The sequence below is a fragment of the Charadrius vociferus genome, unplaced genomic scaffold (assembly GCF_000708025.1).
Source record: "Charadrius vociferus isolate BGI_N301 unplaced genomic scaffold, ASM70802v2 scaffold358, whole genome shotgun sequence".
NCBI lineage: Eukaryota > Metazoa > Chordata > Aves > Charadriiformes > Charadriidae > Charadrius > Charadrius vociferus.
In genome coordinates this window covers 274,586-295,479 of record NW_009649576.1, presented here as the reverse complement: position 1 = coordinate 295,479, position 20,894 = coordinate 274,586, and the positions used below count along the sequence as shown (strand labels likewise).

Sequence of the window (20,894 nt, the reverse complement as noted above, 5' to 3'; positions counted from 1 at the left end):
TGGGTAGGTGCGGGCTGAGGCGGCGCCGGGGCTCTTCTGAGCGCGCTCTTGGCCTGGTGCTTCCTGCAGGGACGGCAGAGGGGGAAGGAGGGGTGAATGTCCCCTCTCTGCCCTTATGCACCCCGTCCCCCCCCTCTCCTCAGGCCTGTGCGGTGCTGTGGGCTCCTGGCAGCCCCTCGCCTCAGCTCCTCCTCACCTTGGCTGGCCCTGCTTTTCTCAGTAACCCTCTCCCGAAGGCCTTCCTGTGTCCCAGCCGCAGCTCCTGTCCAGGGGTGGGGGTGTCAGGGCAGGCAGGCTTGCTTTGGACCAAGGGCATTTGGAGGCCGATGGCTGACAGGGCCTGACAGGGCTTTGGCTGTGCTGGGTTGCTCATGCTGAAGGCCGTGGGGCTTTGTCTGCAGAGCTGCCCAGAGCAAACAATACAGAAACATCCTGCACTGCTCCTGCCATGCTGCCAGCTAATGAGAGTCTGACTGGGGCCATCTTTGCCCTGTCAGTGGTGTGTGCTGTAGCAGCAGGGAGAGGGAGGTGTTCTTGGGGGGCTGTCAGCACGAGTTGTGGTTATAAAGGAAATCCAAACTTCTCAGCAGGGAGAGCCAGGAAACGAAAAAGCGCCTTTGGGAGCGGAGCAGAGCTCCGGGAAGCAGCTCTGCGCCTTCTGGATCACCATCAGAACCTGAATGACCTCCTTCTGGAGGTAGGATTGAGTAATTTGGGGTGTAGTGGTCAGGCTCGGGATCGTGGGAGATCCCAGCTGGAGGATCTCCCTAGGGCAACTGTCGAATGAATGTGCTGGGAACAGTTTTCATGATAAGTGGAAAAAACCCCAACAAAACAGCACTGTAGGAGTAAGCTGAAGTTTAGAGGCCTGTGTTGCAGAAATTAGCTTTTTATTCTTTTCCTCTATGTTTTACTGTTACAGACAAAATGGTTCAGCACGGTTTGGATTTTGGACAAAGGGAAGTCCAGCACCTTTTTCTTGAGGTCATAACTGGCTTATTGTATTCATAGGAAAAAGAAAATCAGGAGAGACTATTGTGTTTTCTCTGAATTACTGACCATTTCTGTCTAACGTGACTGTCTTTATGAAAAACTGTGTCATTGGCCTATATAGACACTTGAGCCAACATTCTGACTTGGCCACGTTCTACCTTCTGCTCATGTACTGTAGAGAGCTTTTGATTTTGATAACTTGAACGGACAATTCAAATACTTCCCACAGTTCAACCACATGGATGTTTCTTTCTGTAAAGAGTATTTGTCTTCATAAAAAGAAAAAAGAGAATTTAACCAGAAAAGGATCCAACATTTTGACATGTTTCATCAACTATTCATGTCATCGTGGCTTCACAGAAGGAACTTGAAAGACAGAAATTCTGTTCCTGGTGCTGCTGCTGATCTGTTGGATGACTGGGGACAAGTAACTTTGACCTGTATCTTCTCTTCTCTGCATAAAATGAAGATAACTGTACTTAGGCCTCTTGTACAGTGCCCTGAAATCTCTAGTTTACCACGACCATGTGTGAACTTGATGTTAATTTCACTTCAGTTGCTCCAGCCCCCAAGAATGCCCGGGCTGCCCAGTATGCTTTAGGGGGAATAGGTTTGTAAATGTGTGTAATAGACATCTAACACTTCTATGTTTTTATTTCACTTCCAGGTGGATGATTTAGTCAAGCCAGGTGGGCAGGGTGGTGTAGAGCACCAGGAAGCATCGTCAGAATCGTTTATAGGTGAGTGAAAGAGTATCTGTTGGAGGCAGACCTGGGAAAGAACTTTTCTTTATGGGCTGAATTTCTGCCTGTTGAATGCAATCCCAGTTTTACTTTTTTTCATGGTTCTGGTCTTTCAATTGGCTACTCATTTCTTACTTGTCTGGTGATGACACCACTGGCAAATCTGATTGTTAAATATACGATTATTTGAAAGTGTTACTGTGAGCCTCACAAGACTAAAATACAAAAATCTGCTTAGCAAGGTTATCCCACCTCTGCCCCTGTTGTTCTGCCCCTGTTTTATGTACAGTAAAGGAATGATATGTGGAAATAAAAATTACTTGCAACAAATGACATCTGTGCTGGAAGGAGTTTAAGACTTAGGAATTCTACCTTCATAGTCACGTTTTCAAACCTCTTTTCTCCCGTGCTGACCGCATTCTGTTTTGGTTTTTGTTTAGTCTCTGTTCTGCAGGAGCAGGCCTCGAGATTGGGTGTACCCACAGCAGTCTTGGCAGCCAAAAATGCTGTTACCAACATCGAGCGGATCTGTCAGACTTCTGCAAGCCCCTCTCAAGTACCACTGCTGGATGTGGACCAGAGAGTAAGGGAAAATGTTTACATTTCATTTATCAAGAGAACAGTAATGCTAGCTTTGACTTTAAACCCAGTTTATCTGTTCTGATAAAGTCACCTGAACACACAGAACCTGAGCGGCCGATTATTCATTTATGTGTCCAATATGCTCACAGAAGTACAGTGTTCTCCTATACAAGAAAGCAGCTGGTTTTGACACCTTGGAAATGAAGTTTTTTGTCTGTCGCTAAAGTACATAGGTCTCTCTAAGCAGATCCTGTGTTATCGCCTCTGGTGTACCTCAGCCTTCCCTGGTGCAGTTTGGTCTCTCTTATCCATGGTTCCATCTTTATCCATCGTCTCAGTTTGCGATGTAGCCAGGCGTGGTGATGGCCATCCGTACAAAAGCTATGCAGTGGCTGCTGGCTCAGTTCACCTCTGAGGAGCTGTCAGGTGTCAGTGCTGTCAGCCCGGCTGCCTTCAGTTCTGCCTGAAGATAAGAGTTTTGGGCCTTTCCCATGATTTCTCTCCACCATTCAAGCCTTTAAAAAGCAGTAAACAGGGAAAAGCAGCAAATTGTTTTTCTAAGAATGTATTATTTACAAAGGAAATTATTTGTGTTTCATTTTTGGGGTGATTCCAGAAGCGGTTGTCTTGCTTGCTTCAAACGGTCAAGGACTTGCTGGCGAACAATGTGTTCTGTCGCTCACTCTTCTGTCAAGAGATGTGGAAAATGAAGGTAAGAACTTGTGGAGAAACGTTGCCGTATTACAGACCATTTAGACTTCACCTGTGGGATCTGGTAGTGTGTTTTCAACCCTCCTCTCCAGCGAAGGCCAGGGATAACTGTTAGATGGACTAGTGAAATGCTGTGATTTCCGTCTGGTTTCCCTCGGTGGTTTTTTTTTTTTGTGACCTGCAGCTGTCTTGCCACTGCTCATCCCTGCTCATGTTTGGCAGCAGTTGTCAACTCCTTCTGAGAATGACTGTGGTCTTTCTGACCTTTCAAAAACATGAACTGAATTATAAATGGTGGGTTTTTTTGTTTGTTTTATATTAAAGCAAGTCCACTGATAGCTTCTTTGCCTCTGTATCGGGATTTGCTTTTTTTGAAGAGGACTTAGTAGAGGTATGGACGCAGGTGAATTATTAAAGTTGTGTTGATGTTTCTGCTGAGAAGCTGCCACAAAGGAGGACTGACAGCATCTTGGTGATCAAGCATTGGGTTTTGGGGAGCTAGGCAAGCAGCACCCTTGCCTCTCCGAAGGACATGTCTAACTCTCGCTAGGAACCAGCTAGGAAGGGCATGGCAATACAGTGCCTGGAGTTACAGCATGGTAATGGGATTAAACTCATCTGAGATGACACTGCAGTTAAGAGAAGCTTTGCTGGTATCATCTTCTTTCCTATTTAACTTCACTGCCTCAATGAAATATGCTCATAACTCTCTCCATCAGTTGGTGCGCAGATTTGCTGTCTGGGCTAAGCAATCTAGATTGATCCAGGCAGTGCCGAAGCTCCAAGTTGGCTGTGGGGTGGCACGGTCCCAGAAGTCCTTTATGTGTTTTGCCGGCAATATTCAGTGCATCTTCGGCATTCTGATTCTCCACTCTATTTATCTGGGAATGGTGATAAGCTGAAGTGAATTCACGCAGAAAATGGCTTGAGAGAAATACGATAGCAGATAACAGGTTGCGTTGCTTCACAAATGTGTTGTCTTGGTTTCATTTGGGTGGTTTGTTTTCTTAAGATAAGTGGTGCTCTAAGTAGAGTTAAAGACTTTTTGTGAGCAGGACAGTTTTGGTGGCTCGCTGCTCTGGTGGGAAAGAAGGAAGAGGCTGATCTACCAGGATAAAGAGGCATGCTCTAGTCTCAAATATCCGACCCTGGGCTGAAAATAGAATCCTGTGTGTTTTGTAGGCTGATTAAGATCTCCTTGTTCTCAGGGAGACATGGAGATCAAGTGCTGCTGTGTAATTGAGATTGTTACAGTAAAGAATTAGGTTGTCGAAGACAAAGTATGTAGGCGAGTCTAGGGTCATGCTACGAGGCAGCTGCTGGTCGCTGCAGAAAGCTCGTGGGGTTCTCCTGAACGGCTTGCGTGCTCAAGACTCCCAAGTACCTCTTCCTTCACAAGGTGTGAAGATTTTGTTTCTGGCTTGGAGCTTTTCTGCATGGAGGCTGGAATGAGCAGAAGTTGCTGCTGCATATTTTTCCCTGCCAGGTGTACCCTGCAGTCCTGTTTTGCTGGCACAGGACTCTCTCCAGGACACGCTGTTCCAGGCGGGAGCCGGAGGGGATGTTGCAGGGAGGCACAAAGGGCAGCAGTATTCATCTGCACAGAAGCAATGCCTAGCGCTGACTTTGCCGATGGCAAGCCTGGCGTTTAGTTGCAGGACAGCCCGAGCGGTGTTGTTTTTTCCTCTGCATCTGTCAGCCTCCCTGCCCATACAGTTACAGTGTCTCTTTCTTTAGTCTCCTATTGGGAAACGGATTTGAGAGCAACAAACTTGTTTCACAGAGACTAATAAACAGTTAACAGGCTAATAGATAATTCTCTAATCTGTTTCTAGATCTGAATTAACAAGACTTGAAACTTAGTGGTATTACCTGTTTTCTGGGATACCCACTGCTCCTTTGAATATGCAGCATCAGCATTATTCCAGGTGGACAAACATGGATATATTTACTACTTGACCATGAAAAATTAAAATGATGTTGCATCTACAACCCTAAACCATTCAAACTTTGTAGGAAGGAAAAATAAAATTCGATCTTTTCTCATCTGGTATTTCCTATGTTGTCATTTTAAAATTTTAATAATTTCTGGATTGTTTGAAGGAACAGAATTTAGTTTTATTTTTTTTTATATGTAGTTTACGTTAGCCAAATGTTAATGTTAACTGCAAAATGCAGACCATCACCTAATTGTGACATCTCATTAGGACCATCCAGTGCTGGAAGCTGTGTGGCACCTGCACAGAGACGGCATTGTTGGACTGGGAGAGCTGCTGGAAAGGTGAGCAGAGGTTTATAGGTTTGCAGATGTATTTAATCTCTTAAAGCCTACTGAAATGTAATCGTGGATTAATCATGAGTATTCTGGACTAAGAATATAGTCAGATGCTGGCAAGTGATCAGATTAGCAGGATTTAAGAAGTTACCCCGGGTTTGAGAGTTTACTCCGGGTTAATTGGCACAGTTTAAGTTGTGGCGGCTGGTTGTCTGGTGGCTGCTCCATCAGTTGCAATGTGAAGAGAAACAGTTGGGTGAGAACCACCGCTGCAGACCGTCCTAGGTGATGTTTTATCTCCTGCTTCATTTCGCTGGTGCAGATGGCTGCGTGTGGGTGGTTACCACACTGCGTGGGAAAGGGCTCGGTAACCCAGCTCCTTCACTTCATCTGGATGTGCCTCCAGATCTGCTGTAGCCTGTAAAAATTAGCGCTGGTCTTGATGAGAAGTCTTCCTTTGCAGAAGCTCTGTGATTCTGTCTTCACAAAACTTTACATTTCAGTAAGGTTTGGCAGAATAATCTCCAGAGAGTAGTTATTCCAAGAATTGATTATTTTTTTTTTTTCCCCCAATACAGAGCTAACAACTAAAACCAGTTATCCTTTGTGAAACTTGGGTTGTTTTCTTGTGGTGTCGAGGGAATATTACTCTGAACTTTTAGGCCTTTGATATTGGTTTACTTGTCTGAAAATGGGATAGGAAAAAAGCCTTCAGTGGCCACTGTACTTCAAATGTAAGGAAACCAAAGGGGTAGATTTAAGAGCTTTTTTTTTTTTAAGCATTTCTATCCAACTATCTTAGAAATTGGAAGTAAAGTCTTTCTTCTAGCAGAACTTTTACAATGGAAATATTTTAATGTCAGAGATTTAATGTCAGATTCCTCAGAGATGAGGAAATACATGAACACACAATTTCACAAGTATTTTTTTCTTTTTGATGTGTTTGTTGTGGAATCTTTTTATAAAGCAAATAAAGCTCTTGCTGGTCCAAAATTAAAGAAATGAAATGCCGCAGAAATGGGGCAGAGCCCCGCACAGATGGCTCTTTCCCGAGTCCAAGAGGATGGTGGAGCAAAAACCCAAGCGTTACATAAGTAGGAGTGACTGAAATGAATGTGCTTTTTGTTTGTTCTCAGCAACCCGTCGGCCCCTGCTGTGGTGGAGTGGCTGTGCAGCAGCCTGCGTGGCCTCTGTCAGCGGGTGGAATCCTCCTCCCCGGACGTGGAGCTCGCTGGTTGTCTTCTCTCAGGCAAGGCTTTCGGCTGGGCGCTGGAGGAGCAGGGCCCAGCTGCTGGTCTGCACAGCCTGCAGCAAGGGCTCTGCAGCTGAAAAGCTAGGAGGTGTAAGAACAGAGGCCTCACTTTGCATTTTCTTACCTTGTTTCAGTGAGAGGGACTATGTATTTTTATATTTGGCGAATTTAGCAATTTTTTTCCCCCCTTAAAAGAGAATTGGTTTGGAATTTCTATATCCCTTTGAGTTCCAGTATCACAAGAAAGTGTAATTGCAAGGTGTGTGGGGCCAGGGATGATATATTGAGAGTGTGACGTTCCCGCAAAGTATCTGAGGTATTTTTGGACCAGAAATATTTAACAGTTCCATTTTCCCCCTGTCATTCTCTAGTATTTATTTTGTGGTTTTGTTTAGAAAAAAAAAAAAAATCACTGCACAATTTGATTGAAGAGCTGTAGTCAGACCTTTGGACCAGTGTGGTTGGTCAGGTACAACCCATATGAGCTCTGCAGTGGTAATAGAGCATAAGACCTATAAATTCTTTAGTCTTATAATCCTTTTAATTTCTGTGCTCTTTGTCATCCATTGTTCTAGGTCCTTTTGTCGGTGGGGTTAATTTTACTCCAAGAAAATAAATGATTCCTTGTGTAGTGAATGAGGCTTTTCAGCCACTAGTCCTGGTGGGAGATGGAGATGGGGAGGCGAAAGAGCAAGTGACCTTTATTGAAAGGGGATGCTGAAGCACTAATTCCTTCTTGATTTGCAGACTTTGCGATCGTGTTTCTTCAGAATGGCTTTCAGCAAACTTCGGAGCTGGGAAGGAAGTTGGAGTTCAAGAAGGTCCCCTATGTAAGGACAAAATGAACCTATTTACAAATGGTTGTTTAAAAAAAGGAATTCCATTATATATGTCTGTACCTTGCTGAGTATAAAAAAATGTGAGCTTAGAGCAGCAAAGAAAGGGTGGTGGTCCAGGTGCTGGAGTGGGTGAGGAGGAAATGGTGAAACCAGAACAAAGACTTTTCTTTTTTTTTTTTTTTTTTTTTTAAATAGAGAATTTCTCCAAGGTAAGGTGTCAGGGGCTTTTTAAGCTTCCTTGGTTTCACCTTGATTGCTTTCTTTTTCCGTTTGAATGTGAGGCATGGAATGCTGGTAAGCATGGGAAATGCTTGCCCTTCTGTCTATTGTATCTGTTCTACTCTAAGGCCTGAGATAAAAGTTAAGCTTTAGATTACGAGGGACAAAACACTTTCTTTGAGTCAATTTATTTATTCTGCATAGAACCGTAGCTCTTTTAAACTCTAAATGGTCTTAATTTGTCAATTTTCAACAGATCTGTCATGCTGTCTTGCAAAGGATGTTGACATGTAAGTGTGTTTGTGATTCACAGCTTTGTGCATCACTGCTCTAAGTTCCTTGTTCGTATCTAAATCTCTAAGCAGAAATCTTTTGCCTGGGATGCTTTTCCTCTGTTGTGCATAATATTTACGTCACTGATTTTATGTGCCTCTGCTTTCCCCTTCACTCTTGTAAAGTGAGTGTCTTCTAACACTGCAGATAATTTCTTGCCTCTTATGCTAGCTCATTCTGATGCTCCCAGCTGCAACATCAGGTTGATATCTGAGCTGATTTTTAACAAGTTTGGAAGCAATCCAACCTGTTGTAGCACAGAGGTTAAGCTAAGAGAATTTTCTCTGCTTAGTAAATTAAACTTTGAATTTACAAAGTTATGTGCAAGTAAGCTGTTTTGCTGGTTCGTGGTTTGGATTTGCAGACTAACGTTTTGTGAAACTTTTTTTTTTTTAAAATGCTGAGCAAAGACATCTAACGTACACGCGTAGTCTTTAAACAGCCAGTCTTCAAGAACTGTCCCATGGACAACATGCCTGTTTTGGCCTGGGCAGTCCTGGTGCTGTTGCTGCGAGCTCAAGCGTAGTAGTGCCTCATTTGCATTGCAAATCCCGATGCAGCAAGACTAAACACACACGAGGGTTATTTTTGTCTTGTGTCACAGATGATCTTCACGGTAAGTTGCTGTATCCGCTGTACAGCAGCGGAAGGGTTCACTTAAGAGCTCCTCGTGTGCCCTGCGCCGGCGTATTAGTATAATCTGACTGTGCGCCTGCTGTTACTTTCCTGTCTCCTTAGCGACAGCGCTTTACCACTTTTCTTGCTGTCATGTTTCAGCAACGTACTCAGTGCTGCTGCAGAGGTTACTGCCTGTCCTCTGCTGTAAGGTGACTGAAAAGCAGGGCACAACACCAGGACTGCTCCCTCCCTTCTGCGTCTCTTCCCCACGGGCACTGCCAGCCTGAGCCCTTACCCCGTGTCTCGCAGGGAGCGTTGTCGGTAGACAGAGATGTCTTACAGACCTTGCGGAGCGGTTCTAAAAAGAGAAAGCTGTAAGAGAAGTGCTTTATTATTTAATATGTATGAGTCCCATCTCAGGTTAGTGGTGTTGGTACTTGAAAAATAACCCGTATAAACACAGGACTCGGGGGATTTTGGAGGAAGAGAAGCAGGCTGCTGGCAGTCAGGCGGGAGTCTGTGCTAACCTGCTCTTCATTTGACCTTCGCGTTTGTGCTGCCTGTGCTGCCACTGACTGACTTGCAGGCTATGTGGCTGAAAACGAGTTCTAAATAAGATATTTTTGCTAGTGTATCCTTTTAGTTCACCTTTGAGGGGTTTCAATTAACTAATCTGCTATTTTGAAGAACATCAGGATTCTTTATGTAAAATAATTCACAACTAATGAAGACCTTCACAGGAGAAGGACAGGCTGAGTAGCATGGGAGCACTGTGCTTCATAGTAATGATCTTGCTATATTGAACTCCTGTGCCTGAGGATAAGTAGAGTTTATCTCCTTTTCTCTATTCTCCTCTACTTAACCTTAAAGTATTCCTCAGCAGGGGAGGACAGAATTACATATTAACACTGGACTGCTTTACCAAAAACATGTGAGGGATGCTGGTTTTGCTGCCCCAGCTCAGTAAATTTCATTTTCAAGGGTGCTTCACAGAATGATCCTAATAAACAAAACAAACTTTTTCAGCTGTTAAAAGATGAGGCTTTTAAAGGTAGGATGGGACAAGAACCAGAAAAACTGCTGCTGCAGCAGGCTGTAAAGCACGGGGTTTCTCAGTATGTGGGCTTTGAGTGGCGTGGGCTGATGGTCAAGGTGATCTGCTGTGCAAGCTGCCAACCTGTTTGACCTCTATAAGTCATTTGGGGGCAGATCTAGATTTTGAAGGAATTTCTGCTAAGGGAATGTAACATGAAGTCCCACTGCTGTAACAAATGTGTGGCACTAGCAGCAGTGAGCTCTTTGTTTGGCGAGGGCGGTTAAGACCATTGTTTCCAGGGGTTGTTAATTCAAAGCTTGCTTGTGCAAATCCTTGCCTCCGGACAGACTTCTTTCGTGCAGCTTTGCAGTGTTCACACTCGCAGATGCACGGCACAGCACAGTTAGGATTGGGTTTGGAAACTGAATACTAATTTATGTGTGTTTTTAGATGGCTTAATTATTAGCATGTTCTTGGGAATGCTTTTGAATTGGTTCAAGGTTAGTGTTAATAGTTTTGGAGCCTGTGTCGCTCTTGAAAAAAATTTGTAAGAATTTAATGCTGCTAAATGGCTTCTGCACATTTCCCTAATAGGTTCACTTTCTTAAAGGTGCACTAATTGCTTGTTCCAATTAGTTCCTGTGTTGTTTAGTGTCGCGGTTCCCTCCATTTCCATTTCTCTCATTGTGTTTTTGTGTCTCCGCTTTGGTGTACAGGGGTGCTTGATGCTGTTGGTAAAGAGAAGCAGGAAGATGTTTCCACATTGCAGGCTATGAGGTTCTGGTAAGAAAAGCTGCTCCCCCAAGTAATGTCAGGAGGAGTTTTTTATCCACTGTTACACTTGTTACTGAAAGAGGATGAATGTTCCCCACCCTGTGCTACTTACTCCTCTCTAGTAAAATATGTGCAAGTGAAAATGCATGTAAAAAAAATAAGCATCAGGTAGGAAAGGGTGTTCTGGCAGGGCTGGATCAAATCTTGGAGCATCCTCTTGGTGTGTGGTGAGTTTCCCCCGTCAAGTTTTCTCACTCTCCTTCAGAACAGAAACGCCTGGAAAGTGCCATCATCTTCTCCTCTAATTCCTGCTTCCAAACCCATTTTGTCTAACAACTTTGCACATGTCAAGCCAGCCCTGTCCTGAGCAGGGGTGTATATGACTCAAGCTTGTAAATCTGATAGCTACATAACCAATAGAGTAACCAATAGATTTTTAAAAATACATACAAAAAAGCATATATCTTTGGCAATTTGATAAGAGATGCAGAAGAAAAATGAGTCCTTCACCCTAATCAGTACCTGGTTGATCATACTTCCTGTGTGTTGTTTCTGAATATTTCCTTGTCGTTTGTAGGCTGAATGTGTTCAATGCGTCAGTTTATAAAAGTGCGGTTCATCCGGATTCCTTGCAGCAGTTTTTTAGACACACCCTGACCGAGGTTCTTACTTACAACCCATTGTTTAAAGGTAGGACTAGGTGGGGAGGAGTGAGTGTCTCCAGGGTGTGTTATTGTGGTGTGTCCGGAGCTCCATCCCAGTCAGGCCTCGCTGAATGGAGTCCAGCCTGGAGGACCCAGAGCCAGAGAAGCTGCCGGACTCCCCAGCTCTTTCCCAGGGGCTGTAAAAGCAGGGTGCCAGATCAGACCAAAAAAAAAAAAAAAGTTAATCTGGGCTTTAGATGGCTGTAGTTCAGGAGAACACTTTAAGTGGAAAATCAGTGCCTTCAAACAAAGCTTCAGCCAATGTCTCGAGAACAGAAATTTGGAGTAACGTGTAATAGCAGCCTTTATGGAGCAGACATGGGAGAGCTCTGGCCTCTGGGAGTAGCTCTGGCAAAAGGATAAAGTGAGTGGGAGAGCTGGTATTGCAGAGGCTGGCCCTGTGTGTTTGGGTTTAAGCACAAAACATGGCCTTTCGCTGCTGACTGGGTGTTTCTTTTGGTAGATTAGAGATAAAGGCAGGAAGGCTTCAAATCTGTGATTGGTAATTGTGAAGCTTGATGATTTGGGGAAGAAATGTTATGTCTGGGCTACGAAATCTCTCGTAAAGTCACTCTGAGCTATGACCTGGAGCTGCGTAGCTGTTGTGTGAGAGAGCTGTGTCATTGCTGGCTTCCAGTCGAAAGAGATGATTGAGGAAAGAGATGATTGAGGAAAGAGATGATTGAGGAAAGAGATGATTCCTTGCTGGTTCTCTGTGTATGCATTATGTTGGCCTACGAACATGTGATCTCAAGAACAGCTTTGAGATGACAGTGCTTTAGTGAAATGGCACAGTCCTTGTTGCCACCATTCATGTTCCAGAAGTGAATGAGAGGGAAAGGATTTCAGCAGACAGTTTTTAATGTCAAAGCCAAAGGGAAATCTTGTGTGGTTAAGTTAAATCTTGTGTGGTTAAGTTATGTGTTTTGAGTGTATTTTAAAATCTATTGCTGAAGAGTAAACTTTTATTTTTCTGGATACAGTGTCTGATGCCATCCACATGCAGAAAGAGTGGAGCTTTACAAGAACTTGTTCGCTGCTCACTACCTTGTATCGCAAAGTATGTCTTCCTGGTCTCACAAAGAGAACTTTACTGTGTTGGGTTTATATTTATTGAAATATCCGAAATGAGATTATTTAAAACCAGTGCGTTCCAGTTGCAGAATCGGAACCAGCTGCCAGGAATTGTAAGCAGGATGCAACATGAAGAAAAAGTACTACAGGGACTTTGGTGCAAAGCTGTTAATGAGAACAAAGACAATAATTGAAGAGATGAGTTTTTACTGTTCCAGAATATGACATGACTTCTGAAAGAATTGGAATATTATGCTTATTTTAACCAATGCTGGTTCCAGGCCAGAATGGTATCTGGCCCTGGAAAGCTGATGCAGAAGACACATGCAGGATAGCTTTTCCACAAGTCATGCAAAAGACATGTTGATATTGACAGTGTATTTCACTCTTATGGGTGGCTGTATGTCATAGCTAAAATGAATTGCTATTTCTCTTCCAGCTGTTTGTGGCATTGAGTGCAAAGGAGTCGATCTGCCAGCTGCAGCAAGTCCTGGAGACTCATGAAGTGAACTGGCAGCATGTCCTGTCCTGTGTTTCCACGCTGGCAATCTGTCAGGCTGAGGCTGAGCAGCTGTTCAAAGGTAAGTAGGTATTGGCAAGCCTGCGAGCTAATGTGTGCTTGTTGCTTCTCAGGGACTGAAGAGGGAAACCATGCCGACTGGTGTAGCAGCATAGTCATTTGTAGTTGCTGTTTTGAGATTCCTGCATGGAAAAGACCAGGAGAAAAATCTGTTTTTCCATTCAGACATTCTGTGTCAGTGGCAACATGAATGCCAGGCGTTGGCCCTGTCACTTCTCAAACTTTGTGTACAGCTAAGAGTTGTTATTTGATAATTACCTTCATCAGTAGCGATTACTGAAGCTTAGTTCTTCTATCTCACCTTTGCTAGCAGACCTTGTTTGTTACAGTTTAACTGATTATCTCAGTGCTGGACTCCCTGCAGTTCTTGCACGCTGAAATCCTACAGTATTTGACCATTGAATGTGCATGATAAAATATAAGCGAGTCCCAAAGTTTCCCCAAGGAGCAATACACATCCTTCTTTATGTGGCAGATGTTTTATCACAGATATATGTCTTCATTTACTGTAGAAAATTACAGCACGGTTGTCAAGAGCAAAGTTTGAGGTTATTGTTTTATGTTTCTAGATCTACTGAGCCATCTCCTGATAAAGGCCTTTGAGAATTATGATATGGAAAATATGATCACTGCATTCCTGATAGCTCGTCAGGCTGCTCTAGAGGGCCCTGCTGTGTTCATGCCTTACTCTGAATGGTTTAAGGTAAGACTAAATGAGGCCTGAATGGTAATCTTTGTTTTACGAATGTGAGAAACCTGTGCGTAAGGAGGGTTCTGCTGCACAGTGAAAGCCTAATTTCAAACAAGATAGCCAGGAATTGGGGGCGGGGAGGGGGTAGGGAAGACGGAGTAACAAGTGATTGTATTGGTACTAGGAATGATTTAATATTTATTACTTCCTTTGTGTCTGCAAATAATAGATTTATTTAGCTTTCTCCGGTTTTCCCTTCTTTCATCTTTTAAGTCCATCTTGTGTTCTCTAGTTATTTGTCAGGAATGCAGACATGTAATTCCTGTTATAATCATAATCTTGGATGTATTTCAGTATCTTGATAACCAGCACTGTTGTTATTGCATAAGTTGTGGGTTATTGCAGATGAAGCATTCCTATTTCCTGGATGTTTGCATGCAGCTGTAATTGCTGTGTTTGACCTTATAGATAATTGGTCGTTAGCTTTTAGTTGTAAACATGTAGGTATTTTAGGTATGCAAATCTCCACATGATTTAAACCTGTAAATTTCTTTGTATGAATTTGCAAATCTAAGCTCAGCCTTTGCTGATAGTGTTCAGGTTGTATCAGAAGGTAAACTAGTTATGTTCTGTTTAGACCTCAGACTGGCTTATTTTCCTTACCATGCCCAGATAAAGTTGTGTAGAAACTGGCAGATTTGTGGTTCCCTTGTGAATCTCAATCCTTGGATACGTTTTGGTGTTGCCTTATTTAACTCGTCTAAGTGTTCTCATGGTAGCACATCAGAACAAACTTTAAGCATCCATAGCAGGCTTTCTGGAAACTGGACAAAGAACCCCAAAGAAAAATTCCATAAAGATTTCTATAAACTTTTCTCCAGAAAGAGTCCCCTGACAGAAAGCAGATATCTGTGGTGGATGTCTGGGATTTGTGTGCAGAGTTCAGCAAAGTGCTGGGATGGGGATTTTCTCCATGCTGAAAGGCTGTGGTGTTGTTTTCCCATTTCAGGCTTCCTTTGGGAACGCTGGTGGTCACCACGGGAGCAGTAAGAAAACTCTGGTCTTCCTCTTTGAGTTCTTGTCAGAGCTAGTGCCCTTTGAAGCAGCGCCGTACTTGAAGGTGAGAAGATGCTACTGGAGATGGTTTTCTAAAGACTGATACAGAACTGCTCCAAAATGAACGTACCTGTGCCTTTGACTAGGTTCAGATTATTATTATAGTAATTGCATTATGTGTCTTCGACTACGCTCAGCTTATTGTTAATGTTGTTATAGTAATTGCATTGCTTCTGATACATTATTCAAAACCTTTTCTCCCTGAAATAAAGAAGTACAAGATTCCTTTATTTACTTGACAAGAAGGAGAATTCCTTTCATGGTGTTAAATTTAAGCACTCCAGAGTGATTTTTTTGTTTGTTGGGAAAAACCGCATGTTGGTGTCCATGAAAAGAGCTTATCTTAAAGCAAGCAATAGCATCTTCCTTGAGGAATATTTGAGGTAAATGACTGTAATCATTACCAGAAATTTACACTAATTTCCTGTAAAAATGGTAAACCTTGTTTTGAATTTCACATTTCAGGTCCATATAATGTATCCGCCTTTTGTGCCAGCAAAACATCGGTCTATTCTCTTGGAGTACATCACTTTGGCTAAAACCAGACTGGCTGACCTCAAGGTTAGTAAAAACTGTCTCTTTGAAAAGAGTTCTTTCTGGATCTGTCAAAATACTGGCTGTGTTGTGACCATGTGCGTCTCTCTGTAACCTCGCACAGGTTGCTATAGAAGATATGGGGCTCTATGAAGACTTGTCTTCCACGGATGAATCTGTGCAGGTACTGCTGGTCTGTCTCATGGTTTTCTCATCAGTCATGCCCCTTTTCCTCTGGGAAAGAGCTTACGTTATCCACCTGTCTGCCGTTCTTACCAAGTTCGAGCATGCTGCCAAATCTTCTCCAGCTTTAAGATGGAGGGGTTAGTGGCCACAAATATGCAGAGTCTCCCCAGATTTCATGAAAGCTAGAATTATGCAGGGGACAAACAGACTATGATGAGTAGTCCGTGATGAGGCTGCAGAGGAACTTGTTAATTAGCCAGTCAGCTACTGGCCAAGCAGCACCTACATTAGCCACCCAGTCAGCACCTGCTGTTTGAAGCAGGAAAGTGCTGGCTACCTCTTGCCCATCCTGTGCTGTGGGGGTACAGAAAATAAATGGAAGATTCTGTGAGGGAGGATTTAAGGGGCAAAGGGAGATCTAATGGTGTTGTGTGGTGTGGGGATGCAGAGTACAGGTTTGCAGGGACTGGGGCTGTGTTAGCTCTGTTGACTGACCAGCATGTTACAATGGTGACACTTCCCTCTATGGATTTGTTCCCAATGATTTGATCGTGTAGGAAAGCATTTTATATATATCTTGATTCTTTTCAGTATAGCGTGTCATCTATTTGGTGTTGTATTCATATTTAAAGGAGACTTGGGGAGGGAACCTACAGTCTGCAGTTTCACACTGTGGTTCCTAATAAGTTTTTGAGTAACAACAGTAATGGATAAGGAAGCATTTGGCTCCATTGCTCCTTCCTATTTATTGATCATAAATATGGCAGTCTAGGGGGCCTCATTTATACAGTCAGTCAACTGGAGTAGATGAAATACAGGCTGGTGATAGGGTGGTTGAATGTACTGCAATGCAATCTAGTCCTGTGATGAACTGAAAGTCGTAACTGAAGATTTCATTTAATTTCTTCCAAGTTTGATCTGTTTGTCCGAGAAACTTGCCTGGGTTGTTGCAGTCTTAAGACGTCTTATGGCTTGAACAAGAGAAACCTGGGGTGGCAGTTCCTCTGCCTGGAGTGTAGTAGCACGGGCTGGAAGCAAAGATTATGGGTCTTGATGCCAAGCGTATGAACTAAAATAGAATAACAATAAACCAAATTCAGAACAGAAAAGATACTGTCCCCGTGGGGGACAACTGAATAAACAATGTGACGTTAAGCAGGAGTATCTGCTGCAGCTGCTGTAGGAGGTGCGTACAGAACTACATGGACCTTTGGGCTGACCTAGAAGAGCTGTTGTGAGTAAAAGCCTTATTGAGGCAGGCTGATGGTTCAGGCTCTGTTTCTCCATCCTGCAGTTTTAGTCTGCACATCAGGTAGTTCTTGTTACTTAATTGTGTTCCTTCAGTCACTTCCCTTCACAGTACAGACAACTGTTACTAACCCTGAAAGAACAAGCAGGGAAGATTATCGTCATCCTTTATTTCTTACAACATCTTTTTCTCATTTTTACTTGTGTGAGCCAGCCCCAGGGCCAGGCGCTTCGTGACGTTGAAAAGGCCCTTCAGATATTTGAAAACACAAGGAAAATCCCAACATCTGTGATAGAAGCCAGGTACTGTGTGCTTCTCGTGTCTTCTTGTTGTTACTTGTAATAATAATATAGGCCAAGTCCAAATCAAAATAACAAAACAAGGAAAAATTGAGGATGTGAGCAAAGGAGGTTTTGGAAAGTTCTTCCCATATTATGCACTTCCTCAGTAGTCATCTAAATAAAGGCTATTTGTGCAGAGAGTGAAAAAGCATATAAGCACCTGCAAGAGAAGTCCACAACTGTTATAATAATAAAAAGCAAAATTAAAGGAATTAATAACTATTGGCTAATCTGAGCTTGATTTGCCTGGGTTTATTCATGTTTCCATGAATATTTCTTATTTGCAAGAGCCAAGTTAATTCTTGAGGTAATGAAATGGCGCTTTGCAACTTTGGCATTGTTAATATTTTGCTGTATTTCTTTTCTGTCTCAGTATTTTCAGGCGACCATATTACACTTCCTGGTTTCTTCCTGCTTTGCTCAGGCCACGTGTGGTTGGTATTTGTTTTTGGCTTTTTTATTTTTTTGATCCTCCCATTGAGCTGTGTGTTTGTAGACAGGTAATTTGTGCCTAACCTGCCTGTTTTTCTGTTGCAGCTCCCTAAAACCCCAGATGTGTGCATGGCTTTTATAGATTCTTTAAAGAGGTATTGAGACTTCCCAGTGTTATTTTCTGGGCTTCTGGACTTTCTCTTCAGAACATTTGACTTTATATCAGATTACTGGAGGCTTTGACATCTTGTTTACAAAACGCTGAGTGTTGGCTAACCCTTGGCAGGGCTTCCTGGCCAGGCTTCTGGCTTGTAGGTTGTGGGTGGGTTATCTGTACAGCTTACCTATACAGATAGCTTATCTGTATAGGTGAATGTCTTCAGTTCTGTAATTAGTCCTCTAGCCACTCTAAAACCATTATCTAGAAGTTGTCCAATGCGACTCTTTGACTGCAGGCTGGATATATTTTTATGTGAACTTTGGACAATGCTGCCGAATATAAAATTTGACTGGGAAGATGAGCCCCCTGTGAAAAGTCTCCCCTCTCTTTGGGAGAGGGTATGGGAGAAGAGGAAGATGAAACTTCAATGACTATTAAAGCTTTATGAGCTGTTCTTAAGGGACACCAGGATAATGTCCCAGGAGAACACAGCCCCTCTCAGAACTCAAGCTTGTCTTGTCTGCATGTTTGACAGTGCTCTTCTGCATTGCAGAAACAGCTTTAGTTTAAATCCATTAATTCCTCTGTAACATATCATGAAGAAAAAACGTTTGCAACACTGCCTACAAATGAGGCATTCGGTCCTGCCTTGTCATTCCAGTCTGACTGTAAGAAAGACTGGATCATATTTTTCAAATTAAAGTTTTAAGAGAAGCAGCTGAGTTCTAGGGAGCCTCATGTAACGTGTTTTGAGTGCCTGCCCAGCAAGTGTTGGAGGTCAAACTTTGATCTCCATCACATTAGTGTTTTAGAAGTGTGAGTACTATATGTCACATCATATAAGAGTTTAAGTTATCTTAGTCACGTACTCTTTATGAAATAGGTATTAATGCATGCATTAATAATATATATAGTATTGTTTTTGTGTAGTGTGTTACACATGTACAATACTTGCTATGAAAGCCTTGGGTATAAATTTCTGGCCCTCACGTCAGATGATGATTAAAAAAATGCTTCAGATGCTCTATATGCTTTGGAGCTGGAGCCTCTGTAATTACATTTCATAGCATAGCTGTTGTTTATGCTTATATTTAATAAAGCTGAAGTTTGAATGTGGTTATGTGGTATAATAAATGTCTTTTTTTATTTATTTATTGTAGAGCTGATAAAATACCCTCAAACTTGTACTCCACATACATACAAGCCTGTCATGCTATGAAAGAGAAAATGCTCCAAGGTAAAAAATACAGCATTTACTTATGGATCAGCTTGAAAAATAAGTTAATATTTCCATTGATGCCTTCCTGAATTGAAAATTTTCAAAAAGTTACAGATGATTAGGTCTTCAATCTGTATGTAAATATACGTATGTTCTTTATGTCTTATTCAGGTATTAAATAGTCACTCTTATAATGACTTTCTCTACCTGCCCTGCTTGGGTGGGATTTTTGCAGTCCGTGTGGAGCTGTGTGCTGTGCTGAGGCTGCAAATGATGCCTGAGCTAGCTGATTTAAATCTAGCTCAAATACATCTCCGTGAATCAGCGTTTGCAGCTTGAATGCTTCTCAGCCCCGGCTAGCCTGGGGTGTGAGCCTGCTGTGTTGATTCCTTGCGTAATGGCACTTGTGCTGTCTGAACTCACCATCATCCCCTTTTAAGAATGGATTACTCTGCGTGACTGAGATCTGGGGAAACAGGAGGGGCTAGGAACGGAGCCAGCCATAAAGGCATTGCAGCGCATAGTTTACATGCACTTGGGTGGGAGGGACCCACTAATTTCAGGTCCCATCACTGCAGCCACATTACTGGTGCAGTGTGTGTCAGCGTAAGAGATGTTTAATGAGCTCTCCTGTCTCTTTCAGCAAGTGGGTGTTTCAAACGCACCTTAAAATGGGCAACGTCCTCACCACAGGTTTATATGAAATAAAAAGGTCAGGCTGGTGAGCAGAGATTGTTCCCAGAGTGTGGTGGAGATAAAAGTGTACTCCGTGTACAGAGACGAATCTGTAATTGACTCCTACTCAGGGCATTTTGGGCGTTTGAAGCTTTTCTGGAGGTGCTGTAGCTCCCAAGGCGTGACAAAGCAGTCCTGGGGAATCGCAGATGTGCAGCAGTCTGGCTGCGGAGGTTGTCCTGGCAACCGGCAGGGATGAAGGATCCCTTCGTGCCTGGGTCGGCAGGATCCCAATGGGCAGCCAGAGCTCTGCAGGAGTCCTTGAATTGCCAGGGACCTCTAGTGGCACAGCCTGGGCCGTGTCCCCCGCATCCTGATCTGCGTCCCCTGCATCCTAATCCATCCCCGGGGCTCTTGCAGAGGCGCTGGATTGAGGGCAGGATTGAGTATTGGTCAGCTCTAAGCCTTCCCTGTTCCTTAGTGCTCACTCTTGCACATAAAGGTGACTCGGCAGTCCCCTAACACCTCGTTGCTTTACAGTGTGTTTATAACAAGTATTAATTTTAACCTTTGTTATTTACTTCCCTTGTTCGTGGTTGAGTTATTTCTGGCCCACGTACAAGATGCTGCTCCTGTCTAACAAACCGTACGAGTGGTTTCTCAGGCTGTGCTGCGGCAGCGTGTTGCTGGTGGCGCTGTCTTTCTAGTGGCAAAGGGAGTTTCCTTTTATTTGTTCTTCTAAACAAAAAGCAGAATAAAGTAACACGTAACAACATCTGGAGATGTTGCATGGTGTTGGGCTAGAGGAGAAGCTGATGACGTAGTATTCACGCTGTAATGTCTGTCTTTGTGTTTTAAGACTGGTTTCAGTGTTTTGAGGGCAGCAAGCGTTTCTGTGAAGGGCAGAGAGCTAAAGCAAGTAGGAAGAAAACTCTGAAAGGAGAACTCTTGCCTCTTGTCTTCAAAAATTTAATTCCTTTCTCCAACTAGGAGTAAACTCATAAATGATTTATCAAATAGTAAATTTTCAATGTAAAAACAAAGCTGTGTCTGTGGCAGATTGACACTTTGGGGATCTATTATAGCTTGTAGAAAAGTAAATACTGCTTTTACCGAAAATGTATGCAGAGATTGCTGAATGCCTTTTGTGAACTGGTGTAATGCGCAAAGGTGAGGATAACGTGTTGCATTTCTCTCTTACTTGTCTAGATGAATCAAAAGTGGAGACCAGCCATTCCAAAGAGCCTGTTGAGCAGCTGGAGGCTGAACTGGCTGCACTAAGGATGCTGATTGTGGACCAGGCTAAATATGAAGGTATGCAGGAAGGCAAGTTATAACTACCCTTAAGTGACTGTTACAAAAGCTGCGTTAATAAAAAGTGGCTAATGCTAGCCAAAGCAACAGCAGTAGTTACTTGCCACTGGTACCTGAAGATGGTAATCTTTCAGACCTGTATAATCCTTCCAGCTATGGATATATATATTTTAATGTCTGATGTATTTTCCGTGTTTGAACTTCAGCTCTGCGTCTTTGTGACAATTGCTTGGTACCACACTGA

At 43.0% G+C, this 20,894-nt stretch overlaps 1 protein-coding gene across 1 annotated transcript in view; it reads left to right on the top strand.

The window, feature by feature from the left end:
* The window catches only part of FANCA (Fanconi anemia, complementation group A), a 38,664-nt gene that overhangs the window by 538 nt on the left and 17,232 nt on the right, over positions 1 to 20,894 (top strand). Inside the window, exons 2-22 of the mRNA XM_009890344.1 lie at positions 570 to 697; positions 1,661 to 1,733; positions 2,177 to 2,319; positions 2,935 to 3,030; positions 5,237 to 5,310; positions 6,441 to 6,553; positions 7,304 to 7,386; positions 7,871 to 7,904; positions 10,318 to 10,384; positions 10,953 to 11,065; positions 12,063 to 12,139; positions 12,593 to 12,734; positions 13,303 to 13,436; positions 14,434 to 14,544; positions 15,006 to 15,101; positions 15,199 to 15,258; positions 16,723 to 16,811; positions 17,224 to 17,284; positions 17,388 to 17,437; positions 18,603 to 18,679; positions 20,546 to 20,650. Of these exons, the coding sequence (XP_009888646.1) occupies positions 570 to 697; positions 1,661 to 1,733; positions 2,177 to 2,319; positions 2,935 to 3,030; positions 5,237 to 5,310; positions 6,441 to 6,553; positions 7,304 to 7,386; positions 7,871 to 7,904; positions 10,318 to 10,384; positions 10,953 to 11,065; positions 12,063 to 12,139; positions 12,593 to 12,734; positions 13,303 to 13,436; positions 14,434 to 14,544; positions 15,006 to 15,101; positions 15,199 to 15,258; positions 16,723 to 16,811; positions 17,224 to 17,284; positions 17,388 to 17,437; positions 18,603 to 18,679; positions 20,546 to 20,650 (1,926 nt within the window). The remainder of the gene's footprint in view (positions 1 to 569; positions 698 to 1,660; positions 1,734 to 2,176; positions 2,320 to 2,934; positions 3,031 to 5,236; positions 5,311 to 6,440; positions 6,554 to 7,303; positions 7,387 to 7,870; positions 7,905 to 10,317; positions 10,385 to 10,952; positions 11,066 to 12,062; positions 12,140 to 12,592; positions 12,735 to 13,302; positions 13,437 to 14,433; positions 14,545 to 15,005; positions 15,102 to 15,198; positions 15,259 to 16,722; positions 16,812 to 17,223; positions 17,285 to 17,387; positions 17,438 to 18,602; positions 18,680 to 20,545; positions 20,651 to 20,894) is intronic.